General features: G+C 44.2%; 1 protein-coding gene across 5 annotated transcripts in view; it reads left to right on the plus strand.

Annotated features, from left to right (window-relative positions):
• Positions 1-18,006, plus strand: part of GABRA5 (gamma-aminobutyric acid type A receptor subunit alpha5) — an 88,125-nt gene extending 70,119 nt beyond the window's left edge. For all 5 annotated transcript variants that reach the window (XM_036083577.2, XM_036083583.2, XM_036083578.2 and 2 more), the window contains exons 8-11: positions 6,703-6,846; positions 9,985-10,137; positions 12,917-13,128; positions 16,718-18,006. In XM_036083577.2, the coding sequence (XP_035939470.1) occupies positions 6,703-6,846; positions 9,985-10,137; positions 12,917-13,128; positions 16,718-17,020 (812 nt within the window). In that variant the 3' untranslated portion in view covers positions 17,021-18,006. The remainder of the gene's footprint in view (positions 1-6,702; positions 6,847-9,984; positions 10,138-12,916; positions 13,129-16,717) is intronic.
• Positions 18,007-20,650: the final 2,644 nt, after the last annotated feature.

A 20,650-nucleotide genomic window follows, 5' to 3' on the forward strand; every position in this document is an offset into this window, starting at 1 on the left:
AAGTGTCAACCCAGGAGAAGGAGCCACTCAGAAAACTCTGATGAATTCCCAAGTCAGTTAAGAGTGAAAACATTTCAAACCTTCCTGCCTTGCTCTGCTGATATATGGTCAACGGGAGGCGAGCATTATGTTTCTGGAGCTCTAACTCATGACAAATGATAGCAGAACAAACCTGATTGCCTCATTTACCGTTGTGCCTGGCTAAGAGATTGAATGCCACGCAGCTGACACAAAGAGAAGAATTTAGTGCTGCTAAATACCCAAGATGAAATGCACACGAGTGATCATTTATTCCACCCTTAATTTGAGGAAGAGAGCAGAACTCACCAGTGCTGCACTGATGTGCCAGAGGCCACACTGGTGTTGTTATTATTAATGCAATTAACATTATCAGTAAACACTTAATACTTCCTAACAGTTTGAAAAGTAAGATGATATGAATTATTAGTATGCATTGTGATGCTCATCTGTCACTTTGTGATTTTAAGTAACTTTTATCTGGTTACAATTATTATTGGGTCTTTATTATAAGATAATTATTATTACACACACACACACACACACACACAGTGGAGAAAGAGGCTTGTGTGTCCAGCACGTCTGCAGGTCTCAGGCCAGCCGCATCCCCAGCCAGTGACCCCTGCAGCACAGACATGCCTCCCTGGTCACCATGCCGCTCAGCCTCAGGGCCCAAGGAGAGCCATCGGTAACTGTGTGCCCTCTCCAGTCTTGGAGATACAGAATTCACAATATAGAAGACCCCATAGGAAGTGATGTCCAGCACTGCAGACAGGAGAGCAGACGGGGTGGGGTCTGTGCCTTCCGTAGGCTTGTCCCAGTCTCCACACCTACCTCAGTGCCTCCACCGCTCCAGGACTCCCATCTGCATCCTCACTTCCTCACTCGGCCTCCCTGCAGGCCACCAGAGGGAACACTTGCCCCCTAGACCTCTGCCACATCCCAGAACACTCCATGTGTCCTGATGTCCTTTCTCTCCTGACTCTCATATGCTCTTTGCTTCCTTTCCCTTCTTTCTTGAGCAAATTAGGCACCAAGTAGACAGCTCCACCAGGGCAGCGTTGTTTCCTGTGTTCTGTACTCTTTGTAGACACATCTGTTTCCTAGATGTTCTTGACTCTCAGAACTGACCCTGGTCACTCTGACCTGTTGCCTTGAAATTTGAATTCCCTTGTGAGCTTCAGGATTCACATTTTCCAACCTACTCGTATTTCCCAAGGGTTAAAGGGGAGGTCCTTCTCTTGACCAGAGTTCAGACTCACAACTCCGCTGGGGACTGGGAAATGGAATGAGGAGGTATTAATGGGACGTGTGCAGCCCTCCTCACTGGAAATGTAGCCACGGGGAGGGTGGGGGGACAGCTTCACAGGGCAGCAGTTCTCCCCCGTATGAGGCAGATGAGCTGGGAATAAGATACAGGGCAGTGCACAGGACAATAGAAACGGAAGCTGCCTGAGTCAGTCTGGGGACAGTAAGAAGCCAGGGGATCCTATCTTATCACCATCTACTGTCTGCTCCACACTCACAGCCTTGGCCAGAATCCAGCGGGGTGCTCTGCTCACGTCCATGTCTGAGTGCCACAGCTCTTTAATGTTCAGGGTCCTATAGCATTTACACAGTAGGAAGGAGATAGAAATCTCACTGTTATTTATGTGGAACTTAGGGCACCTTCACAGTCTTAGCATATGCCCAGTGGTGCCTATGACCAGACATTTGGAAAGCAGCTTGCCAAGGCGCAGGGCATCATCAGCCCCCATGAACATCCTCAGCTCCCAGAGCCACCCATCTCCTCAGTAGAGAAGGGAAATTACAACAGAAAGCACTTGTGTCAGGGGGGCTCCAATGCTGCCCATGTGAAAAATACACTTCTGTATTACTTAAAACTTGAAAATAGAAGGTCATGTTAATTAAAAAAAAATACCACTCAACATTTACCTGCAATGTGAGTTAAGTCTAGCATCCATGATATTTCATCAATTGCTATAACAATCTATTCACTTCCATTTCATATCAGTAATATGCAGATAAATCTCAGAATTATATCAGTAATTCTCATGGTTCTGACCTCACCCCACCCTTGCTTAGCAACTTCCTGATAAGTTAGCTTACCATTTGGCCTTTGCTCAGGGACAGGGCGCACTGGTTATTGGAAAAGTCTGTTATTAGGTATCACACATCTAGGGGGAGAACATCTAGCAAAAGATAGAGAATGATACAACCTTATTGAAAAATATTTCAATATAGAAGACTCTTTTGGGTACTTCTCAGCCTATCAATAGTGATGCTGTCAGCTAGGAATGTCTGGGCACTTGCCTGGCCATATTACTCGTAGTGACATTTCTCTGAGTGGAGCCAATGCTGTGCTGGGATTAGCCCTATGGTTCTCATAATGATTGCAAGATGCACCTCAGCAACAACCATTAGGGAACTTTGAAAAAACATATTATTCACAAGTCCTGGAAGGTACACTGCATGCTTAGGGCCACACAGCGAGGTCATAGGTAGAGAGAGGGAAAGGGAGAATGCAGACCTAGGGTTCTTCCTTTATATAGGGATCTAGGTTGGGGTGACAAGGGTTTGGCAGTTTCACTCTTTATTATTGTCAAATTTAAAACATAAGAGCAAGGATTAGGGCACAAGAAGGGAAAAGTGGGTGACTCCAGTGGCCAGCTATCTAGGTCACCCCAAGCTTTCTAAAAGGGGAACCTCATGGGTGGGGCGGCCTGGCTCTTTAGTTGTGTAGCTGGCAGTGTGATCAAGAGGGATGTCTGAAGGGAGTGCCTCCGAAATCAAAAGCTTAACATAAGGTGCTTACATTACAATAAAAAAAGCTTATTGTCAGGCACTTTCACTACGAAGACCTAAATACGTGGAGAGATACATCATGTCCATGATGAAAAAGATGCAATACCAAAAGATGTCATGTCTTCCCATATATAATCTATAATATATAGATCCAGTTCAGTTCCAATATAAATCTCATCAGAGTATTTTTAAGGAAGCCGATTCCGACATGTATCTGGGTGAGCAGAGGACCAAGAATAGCCAGGGCCCCCTGAAGAAGAAAAGAGGAGGACCTGACCATTCTAGCTATTGGCATCTTCTGAACAGGACAGAAAAAGGGAGCAGAGCAGAAGATCCAGCAAAGAGAAGACCTGTGCATGATGGAAACCCTACTTGGCAGAGCAAAGTCTGCAAGTGAGTGGGTGGGAGAGACGGCTTGATGAGGTCAGTGGCAACACAGAAAACCACACAGAGAAAATGCCATTGGATGCCTTTTGTTTGGAAGATATATATAAATACAATCACCTCCTGGTGATTAAGGCCCTAAGGGTGAAGGATGACGCATTAAAACTTTGATAATGCACGTGTAATATAGTGTGACCTCACACTTAAATAAGATGCAGAGTGATGAAAAGATGGATAAATTTGACTAAAACTAATGTTTATCAAAAAAGAAAAAAAAGCCATCAACACAGTGAAATAGCCACAAATTTGAAGGTATGTGTAACACATAGAACAAAATGTATCAGAATATATAAAGGAAACATGAATCAAATGGGTAAAAACATGAACAAATTTCACAAAGAAAACGTAGGCAAATCCAAAAAGAAAAAAGCTTCATTCAGTGACTTCTGCCCAGAAAGTAAAACCACAAAGCAAACAATGCAGTGGTTATCATAAAATTCAGAATACCACCTTGTAGAGAGGAGGTGAGCTTTCAGTGAGTCATGCACAGAGGGTTTTGAAGCTTCTGCTGTTTTCCTCTGTATTAAGCTCAGTGTTTCAACATACATGCTGATTTTATTATTTTTCAACTGTTACAGGTGCTCTTTTGCACATAAATGAAGAATAAAGGTAGTGATGTACATTAGCAAAGAAACATCCACACTTTTTAGTAGGACTCTTGGTCATTCCTGAGACCATTCTCCTGGCTTCTATCTGTTAAGATCTCTGATCTAAGTGGATAGTTTTGCTGGTTCAGCCTAACTGCTCTAGGGGTCCTTCACGGTGCAGTGAGCTAGCCCCTCCTGGTGGAGAGTTGCAGGGCATGTTGTCCTACTTAGGGAGGCCTCCCCTGCCGCAGGGGCAGCAGACCTCTGCAGCTGATCCCTCATCTCCTGAGACATCTACAGATTCCTCACCTGGGAGGGTGCATGGTTCCTTTCAACCTGGAGTGAGGGTCGTGCTCTGTTTAAGTAGCTAGGAGCAAGCATACAGCTTTGTTCGAAAGGTGTCAGAGTGGTTGGATGTGGCATCTGTTCAGACTCGTGGACTTGATTACGGGGCAGGTGTGCTGGTTTACCTCCAGGGTCCTCAAGAGACATCTGGAACAAATAAGCCTGTCAGTTCTTCAAAGCCAACTGCTCTTGCCGAGGTGGCCAGATCCTGCTAGGTCCTGGGGCCACTCCTGAGCCATCATCTGAAGCCTGAACACAGGCCTCCCGGACAGCACATTCCCTGTGCCCTCCCACGCAGTGCCTGCTGGTCCAGGGGCTTTGCTGTTCTCCCCTCAGCTTCTCAAACTCTAGACCCTGCAGCACCCTAGGAAGGCATGCTCCGCCCTCTCCTTTTCTCCACCAGCACTCCTCAGGTGATCTCACCAGCCTCTGCTTCAGTTGACATCCATATGCTGGTGACGGGAGAAGTCACATCCTTACCCAGGACCATTCCCATGAACTAACTTGTATAACTGTCCACTCAGCGTCCCTAAGTAAAGCCCTTGAAGGTCTCAACTCTGACACATTGGCAACGGCGCTGTTGCCTTTTCACCAAAGCCAGGTCCTTCCAGAATCTTTGCCATCCTCCTACGTGCAAATGACCTATCCAGATGCCCAGCCTGGCCACCTTCTCCCTCTCACACCTCACATGATTCGTTAGCGACTGGATGACCCTTTCCTTTAACGTGTATCCCTAATTTCTCCTCTTTTTGCCCCTGCCCACCACTATCATCTTCCACCTGGATTATTTTAATACCACCCTCAGCAGTCTCCCGTTTCTGTCTGGTTCCCACCTCCATTCTATTCACCCATCTCAGCCAGACGGATCCTTTTAAAGCATAAGTTAGAATATGTCACTTATTTGCTTAACCCCTCACCCCCACCTCTGTGTTTTCTGACTAGCTCAGAGCAAAAGTCAGAGGCCTTAAAATGGCCTTGAGGTACCGTTTTATCTGGTCTTTTCCTCTGCCCTCTCCCCTCTGCCGTGTCCAGCCACAGTGCCTGCCTGGCTTCTCAGGCATTGCAGGCACGCTCCCGCCTCAGGACCTTTGTAGCACCCATTCCTCGGATGCTCGTCCTCCTGACAGCCACGTGGCCAGCTCCTGAACATTTCTTGGGTCTCCTAAGTTAGGCCTTCCCAGGCAATGCCATTTAAAATTGTGTGTAGTTCTCTATAGCACTAACACACCTGTTACATGTTTTATGTCTTTGTTTGTTCTCCATCTACCTGTTCTAGTTTTCTATTGCTCCATGACAAGTTATCACAAATTTAGCAGTTTAAAGCAATCCATGTGTAGCTAACCTTATTGTGGTAATCATTTCACAATTTATACATATATCAAATCATCACATTGTACAACTTAAGCTTACACAATGTTACATGTCAATTATATCTCAATAAAGCTGGAAAAAAGAAAAAAGAAAACAATACCCTTATTGTCTTAGAGTTCTGTAGGTCAGAATACAATGTGTTTGCCTGATGTCTCTGTGCTGGGTCCCCTTGGCCAGAGTTATAGTGTTGGCAGGGCTGCATTTCTTTCTGGGGGTGAATCTACTTCTAGCTTCATTCAGGTTGTTGGCAGGATTCAGTTCTGTGTGGCTGTAGGTTTGAAGTCCCTGTTTCCTGCTAGCTGTCACCTGGGGGGATCATTCTCACCCTCTAGAAGCTGCTCACACTCCGTGGCCCCTTCCTCCATCTTCATGACGGTCAACGACTTCAAGCCTCAGATCTCTCTGAGCTGGGTCTCTGACTGGCTGCAGCTGGAGAAAGTTCTCTGTTTTGAAGGGCTCAAGTGATTATATTGGGTGTACTGGGATAATCCAGGATAATCTTCTGATTTAAAGGCCCATAGCCTTAACTCCATCTGTACAGTGCTATTTGCCATATAAGGTAACAGTCACAGGCATGATGCCAGGGGGAGGAAGTCTTACCTACCATGCCACCCTCCCACAAGGACAGCATTGGACAACAGGACAAGCAGTACCAGTTGCAAAAGTGGAACGTTTATCATAGCTCACGCACTCAGGCACTGCTCATGTGCTCTGTGCATGAGGTCATTAAAGAGCTTGTATCATGATAGCAGGAGCCCTAAGAAGTAGCTGCTACTACTGCCCCATTTTACAGATGGAAGAACTGAGGCACAGAGCATAAGTGACTTGCCCAAGACCACAGAGCTGGGAGAGCCCCCAGCACTGTGGTCTCAGTCCATGCAATAGTGTACCCTACAGACAAAATACATACTAGGAAGCACCAGGCACTGATTGCTGACCACTCAGATACTTAGAAATGAAAAGGACCTGAACAGTGGTGACATCTGCCCTGGTCTGACCACCCTGCGCATTCTTCAGGTCCTTTAACTTTGACCTTCCAATCATCTGTCTTGCTACTTTTATAAACATCTTTGGTTGTGCCAGGCTGAAAATAATTCCACGTTTATACCACCTTCTGCCCCTCCCAATACAGATGCATATCCTAATTCCGAAGTTGTCTATGTCTGGACCAATGGCACCACTAAGTCAGTGGTGGTGGCAGAAGATGGCTCCAGGCTGAACCAGTACCACTTGATGGGGCAGACGGTGGGCACCGAGAACATCAGCACCAGCACAGGTGAGACCCAAGTGAATGCAGAATGCTGCACCCTGGGAGAGCTCAGGGCTCCTGTGGCATGTTTGTGGGGAGGATGCACCCCAGGCTCACCTCAGTTCTGCTTAGCAGTCTGGGGCACGGCTGTCATTGTGCAGTACTGGCCACAAGGAGCCCTCCAGTTCGGGTCGCAGTCCCTGCAGTGGCATAGGGAGCACCAGCTGCAGTGGCTGGCAGTAGCCACAAGGAGCCCTCCAGTTCGGGTCGCAGTCCCTGCAGTGGCACAGGGAGGCACCAGCTGCCGTGGCTGGCAGTATTAAGGGCAATGGGAGGTATAATCTCAGGTGTGTCTGCCTTCGAGTGAGCACACGCCTGTGATTGCATGCTCTGCCTGGAAGCCACATGAACCTGCTTGTATAGCACAGCTCCTGCTTCAGGCACTGAGACACAGAGGTGGCAGTCTCTGCAGGAAAGGGAGACAGCTTCCTGCAGGTGCTCCTGTTTACCTGCTCCCCTAACTTCTGTTTTGAACATTTCTAAGAAGATTTCCCAGGGGTTGAATTTTGGAAAGCACAACCAAGCAGCATAGAAACAGCTGAGGCCTCACCAAGAAGGAAGGGGCTCTCACTGTCACATGCATATGCCTAGGCTGAGTACCACAGGCCCAGCACAACCTGGCTTCACCTAATGCAAAATGGGTGAGATGTCCAAAAGAACAGAGCGTGTTCTGCTTGCTGCACCTGCAAGGTGTGTCCTCGGTTGACTCCTGGCCACAGGAGGCCCAGCCTTAGCAGTCAGGAGGCTTGGCTGTTAGCAGAAGAGGAGACTGCAGGGCCACAGAGAATCTCCACAGCAGAGAAGAAAAGTGTAGCAGGGATGGTGTGGGCCCTTGTCGCGGGGATGAGTTGTAAGCCCCAAAACGTACCGTGGTCAGCACCACTCTTTGTCCGCACTGCCAAACCTCACAGCCAGCAGGAAGCTCACAGACGTTGAGTGCATGCCTCCTCTACATACAGGCTCCCAGAGCCTGCCCACTGGCCTTGTGCTGGGCATCCTGAGGAGAGGGGAGAGAGCCTGGCAGGACTGGGAGGGTGGTAGCCTGACCTTATGGGAACAGTGAAAAGGTGGCATGGCAGATGTGTGGGGTAAAGAATCGCCATGCTAATGGAGGGATTGTTTCATATGGTTCTTCAAAAATGTGTAAATGGGGTTTCTGCCTCTTTGCATTCTAAAAAGATGGTCTTTTTAAAAAAACATTATCTGATATTGTTACCTTCAACTCAAAAATAAAACAAATGAGATAGGGGATGAAGGGATGGGCAAAATGGGTGAAGGAGAGTGGAAGGTAGGGGTTTCCTATGAAGGCATGAGTAAGTCATGGGAATCAAAGGCACAGCATGAAGAGTATAGTCAATGATACTGTAATAGGGGTGTATTGGGACAGATGGTAGCTACACTTGTGGCAAATACAGCATAACGCATAAACTTGTTGAATCACTATGTTGTACACCCAAAACTAGTGTCACATTGTGTGTCAACTATAATCAAATTAAAAAACAAAACAAAAAACCAGAATGAAAAGAACAACAGTAAAAGCACTGTAAGTAAGAGAGTAATATCAAACCCTACCCCAGAGAAATAGAGTGGCATTTCCCCTCTTCTCAGATGTTAAGGAGATGCAAAATTGGATCGCGATAAAGGTCTGGTCCATGCCATCAGACATACCTCGTCCTCCTTCTCTTTGTCCCTGTGACAGAGCCAGCTCAGCCGCTCTCTGCTCCGACCCGCCTCGGAACTATGGGGAAGCGTGGTCTGCCGCCGCTGGTGTGTGGCAGGCACTGCTGAGAATTTTGCTCTCTTTTTCTGTAAGGGGGCAGATTTTGCTGCATGAGGCTCCCTCTGCCTCTGACATCTGGCCAGCTGTGAGAAAAGGCAGGGACACATCCACAGCTGGCCGTGCTGAGCTCTGGGCTCTGATTCCAAAAGCAAGCGTGGATCTGTGTTATCTGGCTCAGACGTCCCAGTGCTCCACACTGGTCTCCAGCAGACCACCCCCTGAATAGACGGCTCCCACCGGGTCTGCTTCAGGGGGGCCTCACACCCTTGCTCCCCACTTCGCAGTTCCACCCGGCCACACCGTCTACTCGTTGCAATTCAGTGAAAGAACTCTTGTCCTCAGATCAGCTCAACTCTGCCTCTGCTTCTCAAAGCAGCCTTCCCATCTCCCCAGAGCGCAGTCACAGAGATGAACAGTACAGCACAGGGAACAGTCAATCATATTGTAATAATGTTATATGGTGATCGACGGTGGCTACACTTATCACGGTGAGCACTGAGTAATGTACAGAATTGCCGAATCAATATGTTGTACACCTGAAACTTACATAACATTGTATGTTAACTATACTTGAATAAAAAAAAAAAATTTCTAGCCCTGGAGACTCTCCAGCTGACAGCCATTCACACGCCCTCCCACTGCAGCCCATCTCAGCTCCTTACCAGTTCACCATCAAGGTAGCATCATTCTCAGCAATGAACGGAAGGTCCCCGCGGGCCTCCCACACTGCCAGGCAGATCCAGAGAAGGCACTGGGGCATCGCCAAGGAAATGCCCCAATCTCCCTGGTAGGCGGCGGGAGGGAAGGGCTGCTAGGACCCGTGGCCTCCTCCAGCTGCTGGTGCTCACCCTCCACCTCTGTCTGGCAGGGAGCACGGAGCAGGGGCTGGTCACGCCTAGCTTCTTCCAGCCTTCCCTGGCTGGGGAATAGGGAGAAAAATTCTCCACCTGCAACAGGGCTCTGTGATGTCCTGAGTTCTATCCGGAGAGGCTAAATCCTAAAATCCTGATGGCAGTAGCAGCGAGGGGTGGGCAGAGAGTGACACAGATTGTGACCAGGGATTAGGAAAACACACAAATCTGATTTTCCCCAGGAAAAACATCCACCAGCAAAGGCTCTTCAGAGGCTGTGGCTTAGAAGACTTACTTATAAAATGACAGTGAAGAAATCCCTGCATCCTCCATTCTCTCCTTTACTCCAACAATACAAACTAATAGTTTTCCAAGGGGAAGGTGGAGAGAAGGACCACCTCTGGTCCAGGAGCAGGAGTGACAGGCAGGATTCCAGGACAGGTGGTTATCCTGCATTAATTTGCTTATTTGTAGGTGAATACACAATCATGACGGCTCATTTCCATCTGAAGAGGAAGATCGGGTACTTTGTCATCCAGACCTACCTTCCCTGCATAATGACCGTGATCTTGTCACAGGTGTCCTTTTGGCTGAACAGAGAATCGGTCCCTGCCAGGACAGTGTTTGGTGAGTGTCCCCAGGCCAGACCTGCACAGGTGTTTTGGGACTGCTTCTAACTACCTCCAAACAACAGCCTCTAAACTCCTAGTGCCTACTGTCTGTTCTGTGACCTGGAAAACAAACAGACCAATTAGTTAAGAAGTCAATGTTAAGGATTAGGATTCAGGATGGCTCTCTAACAAGGGTTTAGAAAATGATGCATGGTCTATTTGATCATTGTTTCCATTTTGAAAAGCCTTTGCTGGTAGCCTTTTTTTAAGATTTGAAACTGCCGGCAATCTGTCTTATGTGAGATTTTGCTACAGTATTTTCACACTTCTCCCAAAGTACTACTTTGTATGTTATCGGGCAGTTTTCTTTGAAATGTGAGTGCCACTTTAAAATGAACTCCCAAGGGGCATTCAATCCATCATATGTTATATGGTAATAATAAATTACATATCTATATATCATATATACCATCATATTTATGGGGTATATGATATGAATATGTGGATATCTGTATATATATATATACATAATGCATATATATTATACATAGATATGCACATATACATATACACATATATATGATAAGAATCTGGAACAACATCATTTGGCATCCCTAAGACATACATTAGGTTTAGCAAGATCTAGTTTAGGAGGTACCTCGGCAGAGCAGACATAGTTGAGCATTTAACTCTTACCTTGAAGCTCTGCTTCCTGACATTTGAGTAGCAATACTAAAGGTAGTTTTGCAGGTCAGTTGTGGTAATGGATGCTGACATATTTCTAAACTGTAAGGTACACTTCATGCCTCAGCTCTTACTATTGCGAAGAAGGAAACCATGACCTGCATTTTATGTTACCCCTCCCGTAGTCTGTAGGGAGCTGAGAGCCCAGGGAGTTTCTAAGTGATGGCCCAGGAGTACTCCTGTCAGAGCATCTTTCTACCTACATGGCCAGCTTCACTTGCCTTGCTTCATCTAGCTTCAGGAATGTTTCAGAGGGGTGTGGAGGTTGGTTCATGGCCAGGCAGTGCTCCCCAGATCTTCAGGGGAATATTAGCAGGTGGGCAGGGGAAAAAAAAAATTAGTTTGAAGAATGCTGCATATTAGTTTCTGTTTCTTCTGGGAGCTTCCCAGTGCACGTTGGAATGTTAAAGGACCCAAGAAGTTGCGAGAAGCTTGTTCAAGCTCATGCACAGAACACTTTCCCCCAGCACAATGATTAAGTGGATTTCTAAGAAAAATCAAAGATGCCTACTGATTTCTCACTAAGCATTAATTCCACGCATGGTACCATGCTCAGTGGGTACATATAAATACCTTTGAAGGGTGACGTTGGATGAAAACTCAGCTGCTGTGACCACCAGTGACATGACATCCTGGGTACTCTACTGATTTCCTAGGGCTCCATAACAAAGTACCACGCCCTGAGTGGCTTAAACAATGGAAATTAATTGTCTCAGTTCTGGAGGCTACAGGCCCCAAATCAAGAGGTCAGCAAAGCTGGTTCCTTCTGAGGACTGTGAGGGAAGGTTCTGTTTCAGGCCTCTCCCCTAGCTGGTAGCTCCTTGGCTTGTGGCAGATAATTCCAGTCTTCGCACGCTGTGTGCATATCTGTGGCACCAGTCATATTGGATCAGGGCCTGCCCTAACAATCTCATTTTAACTTGATTACTTCCGTAAAGGCTGTATTTACAAGTAAGGTTACATTCTGAAATTATGGGGCTTAGGACTTCAACATGTGGATTCGGGGGAACACAATTCAACCCGTAACAAGTGCATTTCACCCACACCCCATGCACATAGGTGCACCCTCGTGCAGACAAAACTGCGGTAAGGAGGAGGGCACAGAGCATGTGGAAGCTGCACGGGCTGTGAAGGGTCCTGCAGACCTGAGTCCGAATATGGGTTCTCATTTGCCAGCTAGTGAAATGGAGTACATTGCTAAATATTTTTAAATCTTTAAGCTTGTTGTCTGTGAATTGGGGTAATGACACCCATCCAGAATGTGGCTTAGATCAGTCTGGCACTTAGTGGATACTAAGAGAGATGGCTCATAATCTGCCAGTCCTGGATGTCCCCCTCCAACAGTCTGGCCTTGTTGCATGGTCATTGCAGAGTTTCCACAGAAGCCAAGGCAGACAGCCACAGGCGCCTCACACAAGGGCTTTGAGGGGACACTGATCCCTCTCGGATAGAGTGAAGTGCTGAGATCCAGATTCAGACAGAGTATTTCTATTGCAATTGGCTGCTCGGTTCCTGGAAGTCTGCAAGTTGGGTGAATCATGTAAAAGCAAGTCTGACTCTTCAGTTTGCCTTGAGCCCCGTACTCACAGGGTGCATAAGCAAATTTTATTGAAACACTTCACTAGATGGCGCATGAATGTCATTACCTGTTCTCAATTGGGTATTGCCCCATTGGCACAGAGGAATACCACCTATTCAACACACCATTCCTGGACACGAGCTGTCTTCTGGGCTTGGTTCGGGACAATGGGGACACAAAGTATGTGTATATATCAGACCCAGTTCCTACCCTCCTCAGTTTATATTCTAGAGGAAGGAGCCAATTAATAAGATAAATCAAGTAAGCAATATAAATGCTATGAATGTGTTAAATGTTAGGGAAACAGGAGAGAGGGAAGTTCTGTCTGGGGATAAAAGTAACCAGTTCCTTTCCTGTCTTCATCTGTCAGGGTCAAGGATATTATACTAGGGTCTGGGTGCCAATACTGATTCCTGTTTCCATTCTCCCTGCCTGACCCTCCTTGCCCCTGCCCCATTGCTAACAACCACAGGGGTGACCACGGTGCTGACCATGACGACTCTCAGCATCAGTGCTCGGAACTCTCTGCCCAAAGTGGCTTACGCAACAGCCATGGACTGGTTCATAGCTGTGTGCTACGCTTTTGTGTTCTCCGCGCTGATCGAGTTTGCTACCGTCAACTATTTCACAAAGAGAGGCTGGGCCTGGGATGGCAAAAAAGCCTCAGAAGCAGCCAAGGTCAAGGTAAATTTTCCCCCTTCATTTTCCCCCTTCCTCCAGAGAAAATGTACCTGATATAAAATATCAAATACAAGACAGGTGTTTCTCCTCCCTATCTCCCCCCACCCCGCCAGTGAAAAAATAACCCCTTCCCTTATGTTCAAGGACCCTATCAAATCTTTTTTTTTTTAAGATTTTATTTATTTATTTGAGAGAGAATGAGAGAGAGAGAGCATGAGAGGGGGGAGGGTCAGAGGGAGAAGCAGACTCCCTGCTGGGCAGGGAGCCCGATGCGGGACTCGATCCCGGGATTCCAGGATCATGACCTGAGCCAAAGGCAGTCCCTTAACCAGCTGAGCCACCCAGGCGCCCGACCCTATCAAGTCTTATTGCAAGGGGTCCTGTTTCCACTTTGTTTGGAATCATCCGCTTCGATCAAGCAAAAGGTCTGATGTCATGTGAATGGCTTGGGCTTGCAAAGACTTAGGCCTATTATTTTTGCTAGAGTACCTCCTGTCTGTTCGGTGATTACTTGTCCAGTTTTGAATTATACATCTTCTGTTCACTCTTTTGTCACTTCAAAGCAGTAGATTTTCTGCAGGGTGGCTCTAAAGATGTGAGGAGAGCAATGTGACCTCCTAGAAGCCTCAAAATATACCCAGTTCCACTGAGGAGATGATTTGGTTCACTTAAATGATGCACAGTAATTGTGGAAAGCATTAGTCTGTTCAAAGCAATTAAATGCCAGATATTTAGAGGATGATTGGTGCCTAAATCTAAGGAATAGTTGAAGAAAAGAGGTTACACAGAATTCCAAGCTGAACCATGTCCTTGGGGGAGATGAGAATAACATTTATGGAACAGAAAATAAAACAGCACAGCATAAACTGCTAATTATACCATGCATTAAACAAATAGGTAAAGCCTTTCCTCTGAGACAAGAGCAGGCCAAAGTTAACAGGGTAGACTTCAAGTAAAAATCTGTCCTTAAAAATAAAAAATCTGTCCGTGAGAACTCAGCATGAAGGGAGTCCTGGAAGGTATTACAGAAGACTGGAATTGTGTGGCCTGACCTCCCAGCCAGGGCCACAAATCAGGAATGGCAACCCAGGACACTCTTTTTGTTGAGAACATTCAGCTCTGTCTCACTGATGGCCTCATGCTTGCTTTTTGCATTTAACACAGCAATTTCCTTCCTCCTTCCCAGGAGCCCCCTCCCATGCCAGAGTTTCAGTCATGGAAAACCCATTTCCAAGTCCAGCTTCCCCGGTTGGAGGAAGGCCTAGTGGGATCCATGCTGGGCCCTCTCAAGGGAGAAGGACAGGAGGGAGGGCCTTGACAAGTAGCAACCTCAGGAGTGGGTGTTTTGGGGGTTGGGGACCAAGTGGGAGAATAGGAGTGAGCTGACCACAGTGGATGACTGGTGGTGACCTGGGAAAACATTTGTAGAGGCAGACTGGGGATTCTTGACAGAGCATCTGGACTTGATGATGAAGACAAAAGGAGCCGTGGAGGAGGTTTGTGGGGGGAGGAACAAGAATGGAATCGGGAGAGAAGACTTCCCAACCCCCAGCACTGTGTTGCCAGAAATTAAATGATTACTAAGGGCTGGGTCTTGGTGGCCACGTGACAGTGGACTGGAGATAGCCAAGTCTGAGTAGGAAAGCAGATGGGAGCTTATTACAGGAATTGAGGCCTCAGGCTCATATCTATGAGTCTAAGAGAAAGGGATGAATGGAGAGCCCCAAAATGTCATGTAGGCTCACCATCCTTGTCAGCCACCACTTTCACACTTGACTCCACTGTTGTTACTACTTGCCATAGATCCAAACCTGAAAGGAGAGGGAGAGTTGAAGCTAACATGGATTGCCTAGTCCTAGATTAGCACTGATCTTTTAGAATAAGCAGCACACTTCAGTGTCTTGTGCAACTTCAAGACTACATGTTGTTCTCCAGAAGGCTGTGGTGCTGGGGATCCTATCCCTTAGGCCTGAAAGGTGCTGTGCATTTGAAGCATCAGGGCATCTAAAGGCATTCAGGCGGGCAAGTCACACTGTTAGACATGGGTAGTACACATGAATTAGTAAAAATAGTATTAGCCTACTCACATAAACTGACTTTTACTTAGAAGTAGAGAGCTTGAAAAATAGACTAGGTTCACCATTGTCACATGTTGGGTCTCCAGAGGCAAATGCCAGCTAAGAGTTTGGGGTGCAGGGTATTTTTTAAGGGTGAACACCAGTGAAAGAACAGACCTTGTTTAGAGCAACATTCAGTAGAGGAAGAAGTTGAAGTCAACCCTGAAGGAGTTGGAGCTGGAGGATGTCTTCCAGCCACTCTTCCTGCAGTTGGGCAGCAAGTCATCCTGGAAAGGGGACCAGGGCACATCTTCAGGAACACTACAGCCATTGTGACTGTGCTGAATCCTGTGCTGCTGCTCATCTCCCCAAGTAAAACATGCACTACCAGGACAGATTAGTAGTGTCTCCTAAAGTGTCTGTTCTTTTCTTGGCCCCACCAAGAAATGGGAGCCATTCAAGGTAGTTAAAAAAAAAAAAAAAAAGTTTCTCTGGCAGACCAGTGTGGGTGCACACATGATCATTGGTATATGGAAGAGCTGTAGTATTTCTGAAGAGTGGCCCAGAGGGTCCCTACTCTGGCCCAGGACTGTTGTGGCTTACCTCACCATGTCCCCAGGTGGTCACCATGCTCTTTGCCTCTGGTTCCACATTTACTCTACCTCTCTTTTCACTTGCTTCTTCTTGCTCCTTGCTGCATGTGTTTCCTTTCTACTTCTTAACCTTTTCCACAGTTTTAATGGTTGATATATTTCTTTTAATTTACTCTCCTGTGTTTTCTCAAGTAAATTTTACTTAATGGCACTATATTAATGGAACAGAATTTTTGCAGTGTTTTATCATGTACATTTGCAAACTGACAGCAATGTTTAAAGAATCTTACAATGAAAATCTCTCTATTATGAACATTTTATTATGCATGTGTCACTACTGTCTATTTATCTATCATCTATCTATCCATGTATTCACTCATCTTCAATCCATCTTATATTCTTATCCATTTCAAAGTAAATTTTAAAGGACAGTACATTTCCCAGTAAATATATTTATATACACATAAATTTATGTATGTCATTAACTACAGTTCAGTATTTGTTTACCATTTGATTCTTTCAAAGAAAAATTTGCATAGTGTAAAATACAAAGATATTAAGGATACATTTGCTGCATTTTGAACATGTTCACCTGTGTAACGCAAATCCCTGTCAAGATAGAGACCATCACTAGCACTCCAGAAAGTTCACCATGCCACTTCCCAATCAACAGAGGCCTTTCCAGTCTCCACCTCAACAAAGACAACTACTGTTCTGATTTTTTTTTTTTTGCCATGAATTATTTTGCCTGTTCTAGAATTTTTTATTCAAGACTGGCCATGTGGGGTTGTAGGCTTAGAAGTCTGTGGAGAACTGCCCTCCCCAGAGCTAAGCTAATGTTTCTCTATCTCTCTTTTGAGAGATAAACCTTTCGAATCTTCAAAAATGAGTTGACAGTTGCCTGCGAATGTCATGTCCTTACAATCTTATTATATTTTGCAGAAAAAGGAGCGGGAACTCATATTAAATAAGTCAACAAATGCTTATACTACTGGGAAGATGACCCACCCCCCCAACATCCCAAAGGAACAGACCCCTGCAGGGACCTCAAATGCATCTTCAGCCTCAGTAAAGCCTTCTGAAGAGAAGACTTCTGAAAACAAAAAGACTTACAACAGCATCAGCAAGATTGACAAAATGTCCCGAATTGTATTCCCAGTCTTGTTTGGCACTTTCAACTTAGTTTACTGGGCAACATATTTGAATAGGGAACCGGTGATTAAAGGGGCTGCCTCTCCAAAATAACCCACCACACTCCCAAACTCCAAGAGAGCCATACTTCCAGCAGAATGGTACCAAGGAGAGGTTGAGCTCAGAGGGATTTTCCATATTCGGGCACTATCTTTCAGGAAATTTTTGCATGTTTAATAATATGTACAAATAATATTGCCTTGATGTTTCTATATATAACGTCAGATGTTTCAAAGATGTCACATTGATAAATAAAGCAAACAACTTTCTAGAAAAACAGGAGACAATGGCTCTGACACTCAGACACTCAGTATCTTACACTGATAGTTTACAAACAAGATAAGTATATTTTTAACTGTTCCAAGTGTTACCTAACAATGTTTTTTATACTTCAAATGTCATTTCATACAAATTTTCCCAGCAAATAAATATTTTAGGAAATGCTCCATGATTATTACTTGACCAACTCTCTTGCAAGAAACAAAGATCACAAAGAGCACATTTTTCATTAAAAAGGAAACTGTGGGCATTTATGTACAAAACTAATTGCCTTTGATAATTCTTACTGTTCTGAAATTAGAAAGTACTGCATGATCTTACATTAAGAAATAGATTAGGCAAATATTTATGCAGATAAATTTAATAACAAATATATGGTATGTTAGATTAACAGATAAATTATTTCCCCAAGGAAAAAAATCAACTGCTTTAAAAATCTTTTTTTTTTTTTTTTTTTTGGAAAAGAAACATTTCTCTCCCCCCCCACCTCCCCACCCAACTGAATACTGATCAGAGAAAGAAAAGGAAGTGTTAACACAGCAAGCGATGTGATGACAGTCTTGGCATTTGGCCCATGCATTCACTGGCTGAAACATTGACCACCTCTTGCTGCAGCCAGCGCGTAGTGCTTCAGTGGTGAGAAATTGTAATTGAGTTATTTTTCATTTTGTTTCCTTGTACTTATTTCATGATTGACTTATTGCTCTGTTAGCTTTTGTATATGAACCTTAAATGTTCATTAAAAAATAAAAAATGAACCAATCCTGTGGATAAATGTCATTTTTTGAAAAAAAAAATCCATATTTTGGTGGGCTCATTTCCTAAAAATGACATAAAGAAAACCAGTCATGAAATTGCTTGCAAAAAGTCTCTTGGTGGTTCATGTCTGTTTGAATCTAATTCTCTAGCATGGTAAAGAGAAAGCAATTTCAACCACAGGGTAAATGAGTAAAACGAGAAGTCCATTGCCATCACATATGTCACATGGGTCTCTACCTGATAGAATCCTACCTGAGGGTGTTCCCACAGTGGGTGCTTGCTATGGGCAAGGTAACTGCTCAGTCCTCACTCCTTCCTTTTGCTTTTTATGGACAGTGATGCAAAGTACTGCATTTGGACCATCTACTTACTGTTGAAGGGAAGTATCCAGGAATGACATGTATAAAATAAACACTTCCTGCCTCCTCTGTGACTCAGCTGGATTTATAAAAGGGGAGTTATGATGGTTAGCACACAGCATCAAAATTAGGCCTGCCTAAATTGACTACATAGTGGTACATAGTTCTTTAATACCAGTTTACTTCACTGTGTTTGGTAGACACAGTCTCGGCCATGGACACACACATAGGCAGACATTCAGCAACACCTTTCATCTTGAATAACCATGTAAATGCCCCTAACATCCATTCATTGAGAACTCCAAGTATTTATCCTGAAAAGGCTTTTCATGGGATTCAGTTATCATATTTAATCAGAGTAGTAAGAGAGATCATTTTGTTCTTTAAAAAGATGGGTACCCATTTTTCACTATCTCTGCCTGGTTTCAGGATATCACACATAGAAAGATAAAGGTCAACAAAAACGTGCTCTTAAATCTTCAAGCAAGAAGCATTTCTCAATTACAAATGGTGCTATATTTGTAGAATTAATGTATGTGCTTTTCCTTATGCCACAGCATAAAATCTGCTATAACAAAAGGCAAACCTAGCTCAGTATGAAACTTCCGTTTTATCAATTGTTTAGTTATAGTCTGCCTATATAGTCTTCACGGTTTAGCATTGCATTGTAGTTTGGAGAAATATATACTATAATTTAGGTCTAGATGGCTATACATACAGACACCTTAAACATCTAATGGAAAATGATGTCTTCCATAACAAGTTGCAATAATTTTCTTGACAAGTTCTAGCCTTTATTACAGAGAATCCTAGGAGCTCTGCTGCATGAATTCCAGTTTGAAGATATGCCTATTGCATTTACATGCTGCTCAGTCTTAAAAATGATTACTATTTAGTGAAAAAGATCACATTAGTTTTTTGCTCTCTGATTTTGTATGGTAGATATTTCAGTGTGTATTATTTTTAATGAGGACATAATAAAGAATCACCTTGGGAAGAATGATAACAAGGCAAGAAATAAAAATTTTTGGAAATAATTATAAATTACAGTGCCCTACTTTTAGAATGAGGGTATGTATTTAAATGTATCTCTTTTGACATTACCATAAATAGAATATTCTAATAAGTTAGCAATCAATATTACTTCTGTATTTCTCAGGAATCCAGGGACCTATCTAAGGCATGCTTTGGCTAAAGTTGGCCTAAATGGTTGTATGAATAATTGGGTTCAATTGTTTTTAGAGTAACCACCAAAGTTAAAATGGTATAGCAAACATTATCCCACCTCATTGAAGGTTGACAAAGAGGTTGTAAATCTTCTAACCTATTTGTATGTGAATGCCTTAGAAATAGTGTTCTATGTCTCCAATGGAACAAGCTATGGGAAATAGGTATAGCAAAGGAGAAATTTGTTTTACAAATAAAGATATTGAAACCCAAAGAGGTTAATCCATTGGCTCAAATCATATCACATGTTAGAAGAAAATGCAGGCCTAGATTTTAGTTCTCATAGTTCACAACACCATGTGATTGCTTCCAGGTGGAAGTTCATTTAGAACAAAAATGTAACCTAAAATGAAAAATCTTGCTTTGTGCTCTGGTTGAATGGTTATCTATTAAGAACACCTTAAAGGATATTTTTGGTTTGTTTTTGTTTTGTTTTTGTCTTTTTCACTGAAAGCATGACTTTTTTTTTTTTTGCATGTCAGTACTGTATTTTATTTATTACACAGTCATATATAATAAAGTTATAAAAAGATACAAGAGGAAAAACCGTTGATGTGTAATAGTGCATACATGGGAGGCAGAATGTGAGGAATGGAATGGGATAGAATTTACAAAAGGTTTTAACTACATCTGTAACATTTTATTTTTAAAAAGTTGAGGGGCACCTGGATGGCTCAGTCAGTTAAATGTTAGACTCTTGATTTCAGGGTCATGGGATTGAGCCCCACATCAGGCTCCATGCTCAGCGGGAGTCCTCTTAGGATTCTCTCTCTCTCTCTCTCCCTCTGCCCCTCCCCCCTTCTCGTGCTTGCTCTCTCTCTCTCCCTCACTTTCATTTTTTTATTTAAATTCAATTAATTAACATATAATGTATTATTGGTTTCAGAGGTACAGGTCTGTGATTCATCAGTCTTACATAATACCCAGTGCTCATTACAACACATAACCTCTCCAATGCCCATCACCCAGTTACCCATCCCTCCATCCCCCTCCCCCTAGCAACTCTCAGTTTGTTTCCTATGATTAAGAGTCTCTTATAAGACTCTTATGTCTCCCTCTC

The sequence above is a fragment of the Halichoerus grypus genome, chromosome 8 (genome assembly GCF_964656455.1).
Source record: "Halichoerus grypus chromosome 8, mHalGry1.hap1.1, whole genome shotgun sequence".
Classification (NCBI taxonomy): domain Eukaryota; kingdom Metazoa; phylum Chordata; class Mammalia; order Carnivora; family Phocidae; genus Halichoerus; species Halichoerus grypus.